We start from the raw sequence: 20,690 nt of genomic DNA, 5'->3' as shown, positions 1-20,690 counted from the left end.
CTGAATTCAAATCCTCACAGCCTAGGTGAGTTTGAACAAGTCACTTAGCCTATCTTTGCTTCAGTTTCCCTATGTGGTTTGGATTAGATAGGAAGGGGGAGAGGCAAAAAAAGAATAAGCATTTATTAATCACCTATGATATGCCAGGAACTGTGCTAAGTAGTTGACAAATATTAATTTGATCCTCACAACAACCCTGGGAGATAGATGCTGCTATTATCCCTCTTTTACAGTTGAGGAAACCGAGGCAGACAGGAGTTAAGGGATTTGCCCAGGATCACAGGCTAATAAGTTTCTGAAGTCAAATTTGAACTCAGGTCTTTTTTAACTTCAGGCCCAGCAAATGCTTCTGGGGTCTCTTTCAGCTCTAATTCCATGATCCTGTAATCCTGAGTCACAAATAGGTTGCTATCTGCATCAGTTCAAGGAACAACTACAGTGGGAATTCTCCATAGTACTGATCAAATCATAGATTCTTTATGTATTCTTTTATCGAAAAGGAAAAAATGAAGAGATCTGTGGTACAGGATAACCCTAAAAGACCATAGCAAATAACATTAACTGGCCTTATGGACCCAAAGAGTAAATGCATTTTGGCTCTGATCCTGGTGGATCATGTATAGTATAAAAAGAGTCTTAAATAGGTCAGAGGTGGAAGCTTCCACTTAAGTTAGCTATAAACACTCTTCTAGTCCATTACCACTATTGTGGGCAGGAAATAAGCCCTGTTCTTTGGGAGTAAACTGCTTCAACATGTGATGTGAATTAATTCTTCATTGGTTTCTTTTAAGGGCTTGGAAGACACAGTTGAATAAACAGCAACCTACTGTCCTGGGGCAAGAATAAGATGTTTATTATCAAGGAATAATTTACTAGTCTAGACTTATCCTAGAATCAAATACTCTTACTCAATTCAAATGTCCAGAAATCTCTACTAGGAACTAGAGGGATTTGAAGGTTAAGGCTTAATACTCCCCTCAAGGAATTTATAATCTAGTCTTAATTAAAGATTCTCTCCTATGGGTGCTGAGGGGCATTCAAATCACAGAAATTACAAGTTTATGTTTTCAATTACATTGGCTAGGTTGCCTTCAACTGAGTTGGGGTTAGATTCAAGGTTAGGTAATTTAATAATCATGGTTAGAGATGATAATTCAATCCATAGGAGCTAATTATAGGGTCAAGTGAAAGAGGAGAGAATAGGACCCAGGACAGATCCTTGGGAGTTACACATGATTAGCAGGCGTGATCTGGATAAAATCCCAGCAAAGGAGCCTGAGGACTGATCAAACAGGTAGGAGGAAAACCAGTAGGGAGTGAGCAATGTCTCAAAAACCTAGAGAGAGAAGAGTATCAAGGAGAAGAAGGTGATTAACAGTGTCAAAGCTGTAGAGAGATCCTCAAGGGCAAGAGTTAGATCTGGGCAAAGGCATAGATCTGGAAATGAAGTGATCATTGGTAACTTTGAAGAGAACAGTCTTCACTCATAGTGAGGTCAGAAACCAGACTACAGAAAGTTAAGCAGATAATGAGAAGAAAAGAAGTAGAGACATTAATTGTCGATGACCTTCTTAAGGAGTTTAGCTACAAAAGGAAGGAGAGATATGGGATGAGAGCTAGCAGGGATGTACAGCTCAATTAAGGGTTTATTTAGGATGAGAGACACAGAGACGTGGGTAGGTGGTAAAGAAGCAGCCAGGAGATAAAAGGAGATAGAAGATTAGTGATAGGGTGGAGATCCTGACAGAGGGGGAAATCTTCTGGAGAAGACAGGATGGAATAGGATCAGTTGAACTTATAGAGATTTGCCTTGGCAAGGAATAGAGCCAACTCTTCACGTGAAACAGGGATGAAGGAGACAGAAGCAGAAGGCATCTAAGAGATAGAGAAAAAAAGAGAGAGATGAGAGCAAATGAGAAAGATGTTGGAGAATGGCCTCGTTTCTCAGTGAAATACAAAGCAAGATTTTCAGCTGAGAAGGGGGAAGGAGGGAGACTAGTGAGAGTAGAGATGATAAGAGGGCAATCTGTTTAACAAGGCAGCATCTCTTCACCACTGTTTAAGCCAGGAGTTCACTCCCTACTGAGTGGCATTGCTATATATATCTTCAGATGGCTGAACCACAGTTCAGCTTTCCTTGGAGACCCCATGTAGGGTTATGGTTCTCAAAGGGTGTGTGCTATAGCACCACCATGTGATGGGGGCTTGCAAAAGTATGCTGGGAATTGTATGCAATTTACATTTGCATTCACATGTGGGAGTCAGCTGACTCTCCCATAGGGTGGCCTGATTCTACGTAAGAAAGAAAAATATTGTGCTTTGTGCAAAACAAGCTTAACCACTGACCTAGGGCCTCAGTCACTGTTCGTGTCAATTAAGTGTTATTGTTTTTTCATTCTTTCTGTTTTTGTATGTTTTCTATTTAGGGAATTCTAAAATACTGTTGCATCCCCACAATTGACTGATGTACGTCGGTAATTAGGACCATTAACAAGTAGTCTGAACTGGGATCCTAGAATCATAGATTTACAACTCAGAGGAGCTTGAAGCACTCCAATACCTGCTATACACAGAAACAAGCAGGACAATTTTTAAAGTCCTATGTTTTGTATATTACATTGTTAAAAGGCAAGATATGCAGTACATAATAGAGGTTTATAATTTCATGAATAATCCCCTTTTTCTGTTCTACTTTATATATGAAAATTCTATTTTTTTAGGTGTTTGTTACATTAAGACTAAATTTTTTTAAAAAAATCTGCTGTATTCCTACCTCAGATGTGCTATTAGTAAAGGAAAACCTTTTGGTATCTCATAACAAGCTTTAGGAATTTCACAATTCTGCATTTTATATTAAGGAGTTAAGATCATTCAACACTTTCAGTTGCTAATGTCTCATCAAGACATGATTGTCCAAGTTCCAGGTCTTACAAGCACATCCAAGTCCTTTTACAGAGAAGAAAACTGAGGCAAACAGGGATAAGTGATTTGCCCAGGGTCACACAGCTTGTAAGTGTCTGAGACCAGATTTCAATTCAGGAAGACTCATATTCCTGACTCTAGACTATCTACTTTCTATCCACTGAGTCACCTAGCTGCCCTTGGATTTCATACATAGAGGGTTTTCAGCACTTTATAATATCAGTTCTTAGAAGCAGAAAAGAATACTGAAATTGGCCTCAGGAGCCCTGGATTCAATATCTCACCCCAGACACTTACCACCTATATAACCATGGGCAAGTCACTTAAATTTTCAGAACCTCAGTTATCTCATCTGTTAAAAAGTTTAATAATAGCTGTCAAATCTCGTGGGTATGTTTTGAGGAATTTGTCTCATATAAATGTGAACAGTTATTACAATTGTCATTATGATATTTATAGCATCTTATTTTTTCACCTAAAGAGGGAACTGTCAAACTTTGCTAATTCTTGGTCATCACAATGTTAACTATGCTTCTTTTTCACAAATCACAACATTTGAACACAAAGAGTTTTGATCTATTTCCATTTTCATGACTGAAGAGTTGAGAAAGTCATTATACCTATGTAGTTATATTCTTGCCATAAATCTTGCCAGTATAAATCCCAAAACACTATCTTTTCCCAATCAGAAGTGAATGACATTCCTTTGACTTAAAAAGAGGTCTTCTCCCTCCCAACAGATATTTTGAGTTTTCAATCTCCTTTACTAGATGTTATTTGAATTTTTAATTACAAAAGTATTTTTAAGTAGCTGAGGTTGCCTCTAGCAATCTGAAACATTTATAAACTGCCTCTTGATACAGACAAAATTCTGAAATTTTGAGTATTCTTGAGTTCAGATCACAGATCATAGAATTTTAGAGCTGAAAGAGACCTTTGACATATTCTCATTTTTTTATATTCTCATTTTAACACCATCAGTTTTCCTAGATGAAGAAAACAGAAGTCCAGTTAATTTACATTACTTTTCCTATTTACTCAGGTCCCCGAACACTCACTTTATCTCTCTATCCACCATACAACACTGCCTCCCTCTTATACCAAAACACTTAAAAATGCAAAACATAATGTAGTTTTTGAACAAAGATTTAAAGTGCTTTCGTGGCAATAATAAAAATCTCTAGCACGGGAAGGATATTCACTTTCAACTTTATAAGAAATTAAGTCTAAAAAGTACCCCAAAATAGGAACCGTATTTCTATAGGTACTTTGGTGGACTTCCTTAAAGGAAAATTATTTCAAATATGCTTGGCTGATTTGTAGAACAGCCCTGTTGAAAGCAATTATTCATATTAAATGTGTGAGAGCGGTGGAAGAAAACTTGCCTATTGTATCATTATTTGTCTCAGCTGACATTAAGATTTCCCACTTCAGTACTGTGACACTTTTATGATGAGTTTAACCAAGTAATAACTAACATACCACTTTAAAATTTCCAAAATCCTTTACATACTCATTTGATCCTCACAACAATCTTGTGAAATAGACACTGTTGTCTCCATTTTACAGATGAGGTAAGGATAAGACCTAGAGAGGTTAAGGGACTTGGCCCTGGTCACACAGCTTTCAAGTGTCAGGGGCTAGATCTGAACCCAGGTCTTCCTGGCTCCAAGTCCAACATACTCTCTGTTCTGTTCTATATAATGTCTGCTTTCTCTAATCATATCTTTTAAAAACATGAAAAGAGCTTGGGGACTCTTAAGGTTTTGAGACTTCTAGAATATGCAAATAGCAATTTGACATTATAATCAAGTTTTATATAAATCAAGGCTACAAATGTATGTAGTGCTTCATTGCAGGGGACCCATAAAAAGAACCCATGTGTATCCATTTATTTTCCAGTTAGCAAAGGTCACAGGCAAAAGGGATCCTTTCTGATTTTTCATAAGCTGAAACAAACTCATATCACCTCCAAAATTTCTTCTGGTATTCTAAAATTCCATGGAATGACGGAGTAGAATTCCCTTCTCAAAAAATTAACCATATTTTACCCATATAAAAGATAAATAATATTCCTATTAATTTCTTCCACTTACACCTTAATTTATAAGTATAACAAATATATTTCGCTTAGAAAACCTAGCAGTGGATTTCAAGCGGAACACAAAAAAAATCTGTCCGTTTACTCGAGTTTTTTTTTTCTGGTTCATTCACTGCAAATTCTAACAACCACTACCACCACCCAAAAAATAAGTAAATAACTTGCATCAGGAGATAATTGCATGAATCTCATATGTCTGGAAAAAATCCATTTGTTGCATTAAATATTGGCTTGCTTCTATTTCTGGGAAACTTTTTAGTAGTGCCCTGATTTTCTACCTTTCTGTGTTCACTTAAAAACATCATTTTGAGTGTGTGTGTGTGTGTGTGTGTGTATACATATGTATATATATACATATATATGTATATAAACACACATATAGTGAATATTTAATTCAAAAAATAAATTTTTTCCATAGATGGTAGAGTTCATACAATTATCTTCTGATATGGGCATTTTTTTTTACCAAGGGGACAGAGGATTGTTACAATGGATATTACAATGGGGTACAAACAATAAAAAACTCAACTAAATATAACAATATTTTTATTCTGCATAGAAGGTAGCACTTAAACTAAACCTTAAAAGAAGAGAAAGATTCCAACTAGAATGGTCTTTGTTTCGAAACTAATATTAAATAATATATGGGAATAGGTATTGGTCAGTTTCAATATCTGACGTTACAAATTGGCATAATAGCCCATAAAGTTATAGGTTGCTCCAGTGTTAAAAACATTAGCTTCTCCAATAAAATATAAGCTCCTTGAGAGCAGAGAATGTTTAATTTTTTGTCTTTGTTTCTCCAGCGAACAGTACCTGGCACATGATAAGTAATTTTTAATTTCTTATTAAGTAATTGATTTTATCTTTTCTCCAACTCTTTTTAAAGTCAAATTCTTAACATTCATTCTCAAGCCTCCCTTCTGGAGCATCTTGAATTTCTTGTAAGTCACAATCCACTTCCATATTTGGATTATCCCAAGCCAATAATTCACTTCTACCCTCTTTACTTTTACCTCTACCCTGATTTGTTTGACTTTTTTTAATCAATATTAATGATCTCTTTAGCAGTACTTATGAAGAATAACCAGATAACACTAACAAAAGGTATCAAAATACTAAAGATAACCAGAATGAGAGCTCTTTTAACTGAATTGGCAAAGGGGAGAAATTCCTGACAATGAATACTAATTTGGGCACCTTGGTAAGATTTCACATGGCACTTTCTTTTGAGACTTTTGTACAAACAGGCTCATTGACCTTCCTATGTTATTAGGAAACCATGTTCTTAATTTTAAATAATGTGGCTCGTTATTTTAAAGCTACTATAAAGTTCTTATAATTTCTAGTTTTGTAATACTTGTAAATTGTAAGTTTATATGATTGTCACTAGACTCAACAAAGGTAAATGATTAGCCAAGGATGGCTGTTTTATCATAGATATCCGTTAAATGGTATTAGGAAACCTTACCACTAACTCTGTATTTGTCTTAAAAGAAATCAAATAATTATCTGTCAATTTCTTCATTTGCAAGAGAGAAAAGATACTATAGACTTTTTTCAAAATCTTTCATGAAGAAAGTTTAAAAAAAAGCCTAGAAATTAAACCAAGATACATACAGTAAAATGAGCAATACTATACCTCATTTATTATTCTTTAGTATCTGAATATCATGGACATTACATGAAAATACAATTCAAAAGAAAGAAAGAAAGGAAGGGAGGAAAGAAGGAAGGTAAGAAGGAAAGAAGAAAGAAGGAAGGAAGGAAGGAAGGAAGGAAGGAAGGAAGGAAGGAAGGAAGGAAGGAAGGAAGGAAGGAAGGAAGGAAGGAAGGAAGGAAGGAGGGAGGGAGGGAAGAAGGAAGGAAGGAATGAAGGAAGGAAGGAAGAAAAGGAGGGAGGGAGGGAGGGAGGGAGGGAGGAAGGAAGGAAGGAAGGAAGGAAGGAAGGAAGGAAGGAAGGAAGGAAGGAAGGAAGGAAGGAAGGAAGGAAAGAAGGAAGGAAGGAAGGAAGGAAGGAAGGAAGGAAGGAAGGAAGGAAGGAAGGAAGGAAGGAAGTCTGTCCTTAGGTTTCATTACCATAAAAAACAAAACAAAAAAACAGACTTTGATACCCAGTTTGAGTAATGAATGTTTAGTCATTTCACTTCCTGGTTGAAAACTATTGGGGATCTCAGATCCGACAAGATATCTTAGAGGTAGCTAACACAAATATATAAACACTATATTAGCATTTAGATAATGTGGTCACAGACATTGTATAAACACAGAAGAGTCTGAAAGTCTGAATTATAGACTAAATTGGAATAATCCCATAAGCATTTGGACAAATGTCTCCTGGTCTGTTGGGCTCCTGGACCAATCTCTCTTGGCTTCTTCAAATCTACTTCTAGTCCAGCACCAGTCTGCCTCCCAGTTTTTTCCAGCAACTTTCTTATTTTAATCACCTAGAAGTCTGAAAGCCACATGGGAATCCTGACTAACAAATCCAGTGGACCCAAAAGTAGAAATTAATTTGAGGGGAAGAAGCAAGAGGTTACAAGATAAAAAGACCCATTAAAATGTACAAGATAAAGTTGGTCAAAGTAAATGAATGAGAGATGAGGTAAATAGAAGAGAATTAGTAGGCATTATGTGGAAGAGGGGAATGTACCAAATAATATCCCATTGCCTACACTATGAAAAATAGTCTGGACTACTTACAGAAAGTAATCTAACCCTAGTTGTAGGCAAAGTGTTGCGATCCAATTCTAATGTGACCATTGACAAATAATTGCTTTAATGAGAACAACGTACATGCTGAGCTCTCAATAGATGAACCTCACTGATGACTCCTCTGATTAAAATAATTATTGTATTGTTTTACCTATGGCATGTAATTAGACGAAATCCCATAGAGCTCATCCGCCAATTCATATCTCTTAGACAAATGCTGCAAGTAGACAATGAAAAGGGGGCCCAGAATTGAACAGAAAAAGGAAGGTAAGCTGGGTTGCATTTGAGAGAGCATGTAGTTCTTCTCAATCTTCTCCCTGAAACAAAAAGCTATCTTTTTTTGCACGAATGGTCTTCTAGTGAAGTTATAAGGCTGAGTCACAGAATACTATAGTCTCTGAAGACTTGTAGGCGAAAATCACACGAATGGCGAGAGAGAAATAAATTGGGGGTAGGGAGGGGAGAAGATGAGCAGTCTGCAACACACCACAGATGAGTAATTAAGCAAGAGAGGTAGTATAATGGATATTATCAGAAAATGGTATGACTGAAAAAGAGTATGAGATGGTTAGATAACAAGAATGGAAGAAAATAGTGGACAGCCAATATACTACACTGATATCTATGGAATGTCAAAATATGAAGAACTCTCAAATCCCCCCCCACACACTGAGTGGACTCTGAGTTGCTGTAAGAGAACATGGACAAATTGCACAAGATAGGCAGGTATCAGGTGTGAATGGGTTACAATCTACTTTGTTGGTGAGAGAACTCCCATCAGTGATTATCTGAAAATACTCATTTAAGTATTGGAGTATGTTTGATAGACCTCTAATAAGCATCTCAAAATGGATTAATGGTATTTTTCCTCACAACTAGGAATAGACAGGAAACATCTGAGAGTGCTATGATATCCAGCCAAATAATCCAAACATTTTTTTTTCTCAGTTCAACCGTTCTTTGCCTTAAGATCTAGCTAATTCTGCCACTATACCATTTTTTGTACTATTTTCCTATGGCCTGTCACATCAATTTCCATGGCTACATAAATATAATGAGGTTTTGAAAGGTAAGAAAGACATCTACAGGGCATCTGTCAGCAAGGTACAAGCAGATAAAACTGAGGTCAAGTATTGCCAGCTTTCAAAGAAGTGATATATGGAAATATTGGACCCAATGAAATATAGGCTAAATGAGTTCAATATTATCTGGTTTTGTTCATATACTTAAGCATTAGTTCTTGTGGCATTTTGCTGATTTGTGTCTCCTAGATCTTAAAACTATAATTATTAGATGTCAAACACAAAAATGAAACTAGTGATTATCAGCACCTCAAGTGCTTTTTCTGCTCAGGCTGGAACAGGCTCAGCAAGTCTATAAACACAAGACTCTGGCTCTTACAGTTTTACTAGTTAATTCACCTGCTCACTACAAGAAGTAGGAAGCTCCCCTGACTCTTAGTTGTTGCCACTAAACAACCTGAAGGAAGGGTTCCCAACAGAGTAGGTCTACCTATCAATACAACCTGTAACCAACAAAAATAATCACTCCCATCACTGATTATCCTCACTATATAGCCAGCCATTGCAGTTTAATTGAAGGTCTCCAATGACTGAACACTCATTCCAGCATCACCGTGCCCATAGCTATCAGATACCCCCTATAACTTTCTTTGTCATCAGCATTTTGATCAGTGGCTCAAGAAAGGGTAATTGGTATCCCTTACAGGGGTAGGAGCCTTCTGTTGGGCTGTACTGATGATCTGTGCAGTTGGGAGTTTATGATCCTTGGGATACGGTCTTCTTTTAGTGAAGACTCTACTGAGGCAGAGTTCTACAATGAGAATCAGTCTCTTATTTGGGTCACAATATTTTGGGACCTCAATTTCACTTACAGGCACTGATTAGGGAGAAAATAGCTGCCTGTGAGACCTATTATTCATTCAACAGTATTGAATGAATGAATGAAAAAACATTTATCAAACGCTTACTGCTATATCACCAATGAATGAATGAAGCATTTAGTAAACATTTACTATTACAAATCTCTTTTGCTAAGCAACAGGAATGAAAATTTTAAAAGAAAACCAAAGAAAACAAGAATCCTTGCTCTCTAATTCATCTTCTAATAGGAAACAACAAAACAAAACATAAGAAGGTTTCAGCTGCAGGGAGGATGAAAAAACTCAGTGATCGTTAGGGTACAATGGCAGGGCAAATACAATAGCTAGAGTAGAGAGAAGGTAAGGTTGATTTACCTGCACCTTCTTTGGTGTCCTTTTGATTGGTAAAACAGTATCAATTCTGATGTTGACATTTGACAGTACCAAGGATGTTGGAGGCAACATTCTTTCAGGTTTTCATTAGCTATGCTGATGAGAAGATGGGATGTACAGGGTGGGCAGAGGAAGTTTCTGGGGAGACATTTACAGGGGTCATTCCTCTTAATGATTATGAGATTCCATACTCAAAGAATTGCTCTCCTCATCCTAATTTCTCTTTTCCCATAGTAGTATATTCATTTAGAACTTCAGGACATCTCATATATACTCCCCATTCTCCTCTGACCACTACCCTGGTGCAGGCAATCATCACCCCAAATCTGCACTATTGCAATTGACTGTTGGTTGATCTCTCTGGCACAAGTCTCTCTCCACTGTAGTATATTCTCCATTCAGTTGTCAGTTATCTTTCCAAAACACAGAACTAATTATGACATCTCCCTAATTCAAGGTCTCCCAGTGCATCCTGGGTCATCTCCAGTCATCAGTCACTGGGTTCAGATGGCTCTAGAGGAGAAGTGAGGCTGGTGACCTGCACAGCCCTACCTCACTCAAAACAAAGTCAAGTGCAAGTTGTCATCATTTTTCTGATGGCATGATCTTCGGCAACAAAGGACAAACACAACAACAACAAATGCCAGTGACTCTCTATCACTATACCTAAGCCCTTCAAAACCTGGCCTTTCCTACTCTTTCAGTTGTCTTACATCTTATTTCCTATCCCCACCCCTACATGTCCAGTGAAACTGACCTCCTTGTTATTCCTCTCAAGTAATACTCCATTTTCCAACTTCAGGCATTTGCACTGGTTGTCACTCATGACAATTTTCCTTCCTTATCTACTTCTCATCTCTTTTCCAATCCTGCTTAATCTTAATGCCTTCCTCTGAGAATATATCCAATTTATCTTATATATATTTTATGTATATACAGTTGTTTGGATATTTTCTGCACATTAGAATATGAACCACCTGAGAGTAGGAAGGGCATTTTGCTTTGCTTAGTATTTCCAGTGAGTAAGAATTGTATATAGAACACAATAGGTATTTAATAAATACTTACTGACTGACCTAGGGGCATTTCTATTCCAAAAGTTCTTAGCTTCTGGATGGAGAAACCTCCATAGGTCCTGAGGAAAGGGGGTAGTGGTGATTTGGCTCTTCTAAATTATACAGCTTACTGTATCTCCCTACAGGCACCTGGTTAACTCAGCTAGAGGGGTTTGCCCATATCTTAGCAGTTTTTAGTGAGGAGTGTTGATCGCAGTCTCTTTACACAGAAGTTGCTTCCTTGGATGCTAGGAGGGTAAAGAATATGACTGGGTTCTGGAAGCAGGACCAGTGGCCTGGGAAAGGAGAATCCTTCTAATGCTGTGCTTGGGACTCTTGGGTGAAGACTGGGGTACAAATACAAAATCTGAAAGTCTCTGCCATCTAGGACATTATATTCTAATAACATGGGTTCACAATAAATATGAGAGCAGTTATTAAATATGTGGACAAATTCTAAAAATTACTCCATGGAAATAAATTAAACCCTTATAGATAGGCATATGGGAGGGAAAATATATGTATACACACATGTGTGTATACCACATGCACACATATTTGTGTATATATCTCGATGATTATCTTTCATTTGTTCAAATTTAAACATCTTCATATAACCAAAACTTAAGGTTTAATCTTCAATGTGGTATAAAGGATGATGCCTGTCAAATAAAATGATAGTATCACTACTCTAGAACTGGAAAAGACCTTAAAGATCATGTAGTTCATCTTCCTCATTTTACCCAGGCACAAAGAGGGTAAAGGACTTGCAGAAGGTCTCCTAGATAGTCAGTGACAGAAGTGGGATTGGAACTAGGGTCCCGTGACTTAGTTCAGTATTGCACCAAGAACCCTCTAATAGTATTGTTTTTTCTTTTTAACCAGAAGGGGGGGAAAGTGATTTATAAGAAGCCCAGATAACTTACTTCAAGATCCATTCTGCCATAACTCTACTTTACAACCAATTTTGAAGTTTATACTTAATCATATTTCCAATTGTCAGCTGAATGGATTTTCACAGTGGGATTTAAGAGGTTGATGACGGGGATCATCTGCATCAGTTATATCAAATATTGTGGAAAATATAATAAACTGTACAGTTTTATGGCAAATATTTTATGCAATTTATGTTCTTGCCTTCAGAGCTTACAATTTTACAACTCAGAAGCCTGGCTTTATGCCAAAGAGCCACCCAAATTCACACTTACCAGCACATAGATAAAAACTCAACAACAAAAAAAAAGCAACTGATCATTAAGAAACATGTGTTTTTGAGTCACATAAACATACATGTGTACCAAAATATATGTAGCAATATTTTTTGTAGTAGCAAAGAACTGAAAACAAACCTATCAAGTGGGAGTTAGACAAATAAACTGTGGCGCATGAATACAATCGAATGTTATTGCACTGTGGCAGAGGAGTATTGGAGCCAGTTCTAAGTACCAGCTGGGGAGAGTCAATTGGTGAACATTCAATGAGATTTACACCACAAACTGGCAAACTCTACAAATCAGGGCCTGAATTATTGTTTTTTAGATCATTTAGACTTAATAAAATGTTGAAGACCATTTAAAATGCCTAGACAATATAAAATACTTGATCATATACCTGCCAAAACAGACACAGGAATTATATGGACATAAATAGGTAACATGTTTTATACAATTAAACAGATCTAAATAACTGAAGTAATATTTATTGTTTATAGGTATGTAAAGACAGTAAAATTTTTAAATGACAATTTTTACCTAACTGATCAATTTATTTAATGTTTTCCCAATTAAATTACTAAAAAATATTTTACTGAGGATTAGAAAAAATAATAGCAAAGTTCATTTGGAAGAACAAAAGGTCAGGAACCTCAAAGACACCAGGGGAAAAATGTAAAGGAAGTAGATTTAGCAGTATCAGACCTTAAACTATATTACAAAATGTACTTTTACATTGTTGAAATGTAAAAATAATAATTTTGATTATTTTAAATTAAAATTTTCTCATAGAAACAAAACTTGTGTAGCCAATAATAAAAGGAATGCAGAAAATTGAGGGGAAAAACTTTCATAGACAATCTCTCAGATGAGATATGATTGGATTGTAATATTGCTGAGGTATAGGAAATGATGAGCTGATGGATTTTAAAAAGCATGGAAAGATTTGGACTTATGAAGGAAGATGCTGTCCACCTTCAGAGAAAGCAGAAATAAGTATAGTATGGTTTTACATGTGTGTGTATGAGTATACATGTGTTATGTTTATAGATATCTAGGTATATATATATACATATATATATATATATATGTATATATATATCCCTGCTTTATTGAAGCCTTCCTCAGGGTGGTGGGGGAAAGGAGGGGAAAAAAATTAAAGTAAAAAGTGTACAATAGAGAACAAAAGAAAACCAACAAGGAAGCAAAGAAAAGTTGGGCAACTTTGAAAACATAGTGTAGTATTTCTTATGTAGGTATTCTTGAAATGGAAATTTATTATTTTATATTGTATCTCATGTTCTGCTGTATACATGGCAATGTCTTTTTTTTCTTTTCTCATTTTGTATTTAAGTTAAAAAGCTGGAGAAAATAAAAATGCAGATTAAACTTAAAAGGTTTTTTTGGAGAGCTGGTTGTTACTCATTTATTTTTACAGACCTCACTATAAGAAACAATGAATACAATTAGTACTGTATGATCTGATGTAAAGTAAAATAAAGATGGAAATAGGAATGCATGTGTATATAACACATATACACAATGACAATAACAATATAAGTGGAAAGAACAAGTAAAACTAAAAATGATTGGTGCGAAATTGTACTGAGTAAGCTTGGTTTCCACTAAGAGATACCATCTTTTGTAGAGGTGGGGAATTACAGATATGGAACAGTACAGACAATTTTGAACTAGGCTGATATGTTAGTTTTGCTAAATTATTTGTTTCTCTTCTTTATTTTAAGAGATAGTACTAGGGGAAGAAGAAAAGGAAGGTAGAATATATCCTTAAGTGAAAATGTGTAAAAATATAACAGCATTCATACAGTGCTTTAAGGTTTGCAGAACCCTTTGTAAATATTATTTCATTTGATAATCACAACAGTCCTGGGAAGTAAGTGCTATCATTATTCCATTTTACAGATGAGAAAACTGAGGCAGATATCTTCAATGATTCATCCAGGGTCACAAAACTAGTAAGTATCTTGAGGTCATAGTTGAACTCAAGTCTTTCTGATACCATGGCCAGATCTCTATCTAGTGTGCCACCCAGTTATCATATCAATAAACATTTTTTTAAAAATACATATACAGAGTATCTCCCAAATCTAAGCTATTACAGCTTAAAAGTACACTAAGTGTTTGGAGACACATCCTTAAATATAGATGTATGAAAAAACTGTAGAAGAACTGTGTAGAAGCAATCAGTTAAGCTGTATATATGTTTTCTTGTTTTCTTTTTTTTAAATGGTGGTTGTTCTATTTAGGAAATGTGTTAAGTTGAACCAAGGTACGTACACACACATAATATAGAATATTTTAGGAAAGCAGAAGTCTTTTTCGTGATGGAGGGACTGCATATGAGAATATTACTCCCATTTGGGCCTCCTCAAAGAAAAAAGCTGATCAGACTCAACAAGTGGACACTTGGCTTTCTGAGGGAATTTGGAGAATTTAAACAGCTGTTTTGATACCAGGATCCCGGAAAGCAGAGCAATTTGACTTGGACTTTTACTGTTTCAAATTTCAACTCTTTCACATAACTGTTAAATTCTTGTCACATATCAAGTTACCTTAAGTAGCTTTTTGTGAGTTTAATTAAGTCTTACTAATTCTCCAACAGCTCAGAGAGAGATGAATTCCTTAAATATTTAATCTGTTTATGACTCCAAGTGTCATTTTCTGAATACAGCAGTAAAATTCTCGGAATTAATTACTCTTTGAATTAAAGCTGCTTTTTTAGACACTCGACATGTAGTCATAGTTCACCCAATGTGTAAATCAAACAATCCATCTATGCATCATGGAAAATTTACTTCAAATGTTGCGTTTAACAACCAGCTACAGAGTCCCGGTGCTGACTATGGACAAAAGATTTTCTTACTGTTCCTACCTCAGCCCACACCCTCAGTCCTATCCAGGCTTATCTTTTCACTGATTCCCACACTTGGTTCTTCCTCCCTCTCCTCCTTTCTTTGTTCAAATCCTCCTGAATGTTTTAAGCAGCCAGCTAACTCTTGTCAAATCAGAAGCACAAGCCTGTTTTCCATATTACCCTTTTTAAAAACCACAATTTAATACCTCCATTAGGACACTTTTTCCTATTAGCACAAATACTGAACAAAATTCTTGTCCTATTCCTATTCTGAATGCACTTCTGCATCGTGTTGTAGATAGGCATTGAAATAGGGATTAGTCCTGCGATTTTATTGCCATAAGGAACTCTCTCTCCCAGTGCAGACTCTGCAATGAATAGTCTTAGAGAGTTGTTTAGATCACTGAGAAGTTCAATGATTTACCTAGGGTCAGTGTATGTCAATGGTAGGATTTGAACCCAGCTTTTCATGGTTCTCCAGGCTTCCTTTCTATCTGTGTATATTAATGCTAACTATACATTTTATTAATGTTAACTATATATTTGTCCCAATAGCTATACTGTAACTTCTGCTACGGCGCTAACCTGATACCTCATTGTTGTGTGGAAGTGACCCTGCATTCTCAAAGGTTGTAAGATTGGAACCAAGTCCTGGTAGATCTTCCTATACTGAAAATGTATGAGGCCAGTAGAGTCAGACTCTCTGTCCTCAGAGGATCAATCTAGCTGAGTTCAGTAAGGTCCTTTACCAGAAGATTGGCCACAAGGTAATGACTTCAAATCCTGACTCTTCTACTTAGTACCTATGTAGCCTTGGGTTTCAGTTTCTTCATCTGTAAGAAGGGGGATTGAACTAAACAATCTCTAAGGTCCCTTTTAGCTTTAGTTCTTTGATCCTATGATCTGAATTTATTTTTATCCAATAACTCACCAAATCAGCTACTCAGGCATGGAAAGATTATAGTTTATATTAGTGGCAGTTGTACCCACACAGATTAAATCCTAGAAATACCGATGAAGTATCATATCATAGGCTTATAAGGATGGAGACTAGGTGGACCAAGATAATCCCGCAGCTGTGTACACTCAATCACACAATTGTTCAATGCCTACTACAAGCAGAGCAGTCTGCTAAGCTTTGTACAGAGGATACAAAAAAATGTGGAGATGAAGAACACTACACTCCTATGTAACTTGAAAATATTCAATTTTTAATAGGTATTTTATGCTTGGCACTGGGTTAGGAATTGGAAGAATGAATATAGTCTTGACAGACAGAATGATTTCCAGTCATTTCAATAAACACTCAGTTTGACCTAAGGCATAAGTACCTTGTTTTTATACTTACAAGACTTGATTTTGAGAAGTACAAGGAATTTTTAGGGATAGTCTCCCAGCCCCAAACAACTGCAGATAGTAACAGAAAGATCATTTTTAAGATGATTTTTAAAATGGCTCTTCCTTTTGCAATGTGGTTTCCACACCTTTTTCTTTGTCCCTTTCATGAAGGAACATGAAATAATCACAGGGAATTTCAATTCTACTTTCATATGTATGTCTATATGTATACATGTACATATATTAATATCTATTGGAGAAATGGACTGTGGTCCTCTTCTAGTAATACCACTCTCACAGAAATCTGAACTAAAACAACGATGCCCCTAATGATGAACAAGTACAAGATAATATGGTAAAAAAAGTATCATGTGTGGTCCTCTCCAAGTGGTACCTACCGCCTTTCATCATGCCCACTTCATAGCATTTTCTCAGTCGACAGGCCTGACAGCTCTTTCTCCTGTTCTTGTCAATGGTGCACTGATTGGTCGCAGGACACATGTAGTCATTATGCCCTGTTTAAAGCAAAAGGAGACAAAGAATATGATTTCTGGGAACTGAAGCAGTTTAATTTAAGTAGAGTGGAGTTGTTTGCATGAGACTCTATGACACTTAGCTAATAATGTGGCTATGCTTGCCACCCAAACCCGTTTAAGTGATTGTCACACAAGAATCATTTTAACCAGATCAGAAGTCAATCATTTAAACTTGATTTCTGTCTTAGCCATTTTCTCAGTGGGTCATTCCAGAAAGTTAGTGAAAGCAAATTTCAGCTTAGCAGTTTCACTCAGTTTGCCTGGCTATTGGGTATACTTCCAGGATAGAGTGTCCCATGTCTGAAATGCTTTCCCTTCTTGTCTTCACCACCTAGTTTCCTTCCCTGGCTTCCTTCAAGTCTCAGCTAACTTCCTTCAAGTTACCACCTTCAACAAAAAGTCTTTTCTAATCCCCTCTAATTCTAGCACCTTGCCTTTATTGCTTATTTCCTATTATTTCCTAATGTATTCGTTATTCAGTACTTTTTCAGTCATGTTCAATTTTTCATGACCCCGTTTGTGGTTTTCTTGGCAAAAGTCCTGGAATGGTTTGCCATTTCCTTCTCCAGCTTATTTTATAGATGAGAAAACTGAGGCAAACAGAGTGAAGTGACTTGTCCAGAGTCATACAGCCAGTAAATGTCTAAGGCCAGATTTGAACACAAGAGGATGAGTCTTCCTAACTCCAGGCAAGGAGCTCTATCCACTTTGCCAACTAGCTGCCCCACTGACTGATTGAGTTAAGAGGGGTCTAAAAAGGCTTTTTTGCAAAAGATGAGATTTTAGTTGCAACTTAAAGGAAGTTAGAGAAGTTAATAGGTGAAGATGGGTTGGGAGAGCACTCCAGGTATGGAGGCTACCCAGAGAAAATTTCTAGAGCCAAGAAATGGACTGTCTTGTTCATGGAACAACCAGGAGGTCAGTGTCATTTGGTCAAAGAGTATATGGTGGGGAGTAAGGTATAAAAAAATCTTGAAAAGTAAAGGGAGGTGGGTTATGAAGGGCATTGAAAGAAGAGGAGGAAACTAGAGAGAATCTGGGCATGAATGAGGTGATATATGGCTGGAGTTCTTCTTAAATAGTAGTCCTAGAGAGAGAGTCAACAATAAGGAAAGAAAGACCCCAGAGTAGAGTTTTCTTGTGGTAGCAAAATGCAGATAATGGAAGGTCTTGAAAAAAGTGTGAAAGGTGAAAAAAAAAAAAAACAGAAAAAAAGTGTGAACTCACATAGATCCTGAGTCATATGTTAAACTAAATGGCCTCCGAGTTCCCTTCTAACTCTTCCATTTTATGAGTCCATGACACTTAATGATACTTAGCAGGCATTAAAAAGTGAAAGATTCTTTATTTTCTTCTCTGCTCCTCCCCCCATCCTAGAGATGGCTACTATTAGACACAAAACAGGCGTGTGTGTGTGTGTGTGTGTGTGTGTGTGTGTGTGTGTGTGTGTGTGTGTGTGTAAAACTATTCTATACATACTTCTATTTATCAGGTCTTTCTCTGGATGCAGATAGCATCTTTCTTCATGTGCCCTTTATAGTTGATTTCAATATTTATAATAGACAAAATAACTTATTCACCCAAATTCATTCTCAAACTAATACTGCTATTACTGTATACAATGTTCTCTTGAATCTGCTCATTTTTGTTCTTCATTATTTCATGCTCTTCGAGGATCACTGAGCTCATCATCTCTTATAGTACAATAAAATTCCATCACAATCATATACCACAGTTTGTTCAGCCATTAGTCAATTGATGGACATCCCTGCAATTTCCAGTTCTTTGCTACCACAAAGAGAGCTGCTATAAACATTTTAGAGCATACAGGTTCTTTTCCTTTTTCCTTAATCACCTTTGGAAAAAGACCAAGTAATGGTATTGCTGAGTCAAAAGGTATATAGGTAGTTTAGTAAATCTTTGGGCATAAATCCAGATTGCTCTTCAAAATGGTTGGATCATTTCACAGTTCATTGAAGATTCTTAAGCCAAGCAATATGACTATATCTTTGCTTGAGTAAAATTAATCTTTAGAAGTATGAAGCATAGATTGAAGGAGAAAGTGAAGTAGTGACCTCCTACAATAGTCCAAGCAAGCAGTAATGAGTGTGACTGAGGGAATTTTAAAAATTGGACAATTCAAGAGATGTTACAGTGGTAAGATAAACTGGAATCTGTGACATCTCAGATCTATATCAAGAGGTGAAGGAGAGGGAAGAGTCAAGAATAAAACATGAACTGGATGTGATAAAGTATGGATGCATCACCAGGTCTTCCTTCTTTCTATGATGCCCTTTCTTATTCTATAACTGTGCAGACATGGTAAAATTACACACAAAAGACTTCAAAGTATTTAAATATCTTTCAGGAAGTTGCTTCCTTTCCGAAAGGGGTTTATGTGAGCAAGGACAACTGAGAAAACCAAATGGACAGAATATACTTAGTAGGTGGAAACAAAGAGCTTGGGCTCAGTGATTATCTGAAGAGAGAACCTGGAATGCCACTATGTGATCAATAAAAATTGTTTTCTGATGCCCACAAATTCAGCCTATTACACAAAAGTTGTAAAATAGAGTCGGAGCAGTGTTCAAAAACTGAGAAAGAAGAAGTCATTTAGGTGATTCCATAGAGACAACAATACAAAGCCATCAACAAAGTTTGTCTCATACAAAGTCTTTACCCAAAATAGTTTCTTTTTCCAATTACAGTATGCTAACCCTGTCCTTTCCTCCCTCAGCAATATCAGACTCTCTCCCTGGATGTTTCCCAACTTGTAATGTTCTTCAAAGCAGAAAACGTTTGCATGCAATTTAGTACTACATTTGTAACACATTAACACGTAATAACAGCGTGCTGAAACGGAACTCGTATTGCTCTCTTTCCCCCAGCATTTCACTCTGAGGCTGGGCTCCTTCCTCTCTGAGGTCAACTGACAACTGTCTTACGCTCTTATGTTAAGCACTGGGACAGTCTATTCTATTTCTGAACAAGGTCTTCAGTTCATCTTGTAGCTACAAGTATTTCCTGCTATTCATTTCATTTGTTTGTTAATTTCCTTTCAATTCTTTATTTCCTTGAAGACAAAGCCAACCTTTTCATCGTATTTTATAACTTGTAATTCCTAGTCATACTTACAGTGGCATACATAATACACAATTGCAAATGGTAAGGAAGATGTTATTTGTTGTTATTTATCTACACCATCAAAATAGTTTTAATCTAATTAAGGGGAACTAAGGTGTTTTTTTTTTAAAAAAAAAACCTATTTTTATTATTATTATTAACACTAATAATAAGTTTTTGTCGTACAGTCATTTCTAGTCCTGGGACTCTTTATGACCCCTTTTGGGGTTCTCTTGGCAAAGCTATTAGAGGGGTTTACCATTTCCTTCTCCAGCTCATTTTACAGATGAGGAAACTCGGGCAAACAGGGTTAAGTGCCTTGCCTTGTGTAACAGGGTTACACAGCCAGTAAATGTCTGAAGTCGGATTTGAACTCAGGTCTTTCTGACTCCAGGCAAGCATTTTATCCACTGTGCCAACTAGCTGCCTTCAATAATAACAATAAACTAGCATAGTACTTTAAGGTTTATAAAACACTTTATAAATATTACATCACTTTATCCTCATTATGAACCTGTGAGGTACATGGTATTACTACT

At 36.4% G+C, this 20,690-nt stretch overlaps 1 protein-coding gene across 5 annotated transcripts in view; it reads right to left on the bottom strand.

Annotated features, from left to right (window-relative positions):
• The window catches only part of ESR1 (estrogen receptor 1), a 456,202-nt gene that overhangs the window by 212,389 nt on the left and 223,123 nt on the right, over positions 1-20,690 (bottom strand). For all 5 annotated transcript variants that reach the window (XM_072643717.1, XM_072643720.1, XM_072643718.1 and 2 more), the window contains one exon: positions 16,891-17,007. In XM_072643717.1, the coding sequence (XP_072499818.1) occupies positions 16,891-17,007 (117 nt within the window). The remainder of the gene's footprint in view (positions 1-16,890; positions 17,008-20,690) is intronic.

This window comes from Notamacropus eugenii, chromosome 2, assembly GCF_028372415.1.
Source record: "Notamacropus eugenii isolate mMacEug1 chromosome 2, mMacEug1.pri_v2, whole genome shotgun sequence".
Lineage (NCBI taxonomy): Eukaryota > Metazoa > Chordata > Mammalia > Diprotodontia > Macropodidae > Notamacropus > Notamacropus eugenii.
Note: the sequence above shows the minus strand (reverse complement) of the source record. Positions and strands in the feature narration are given on the sequence as shown.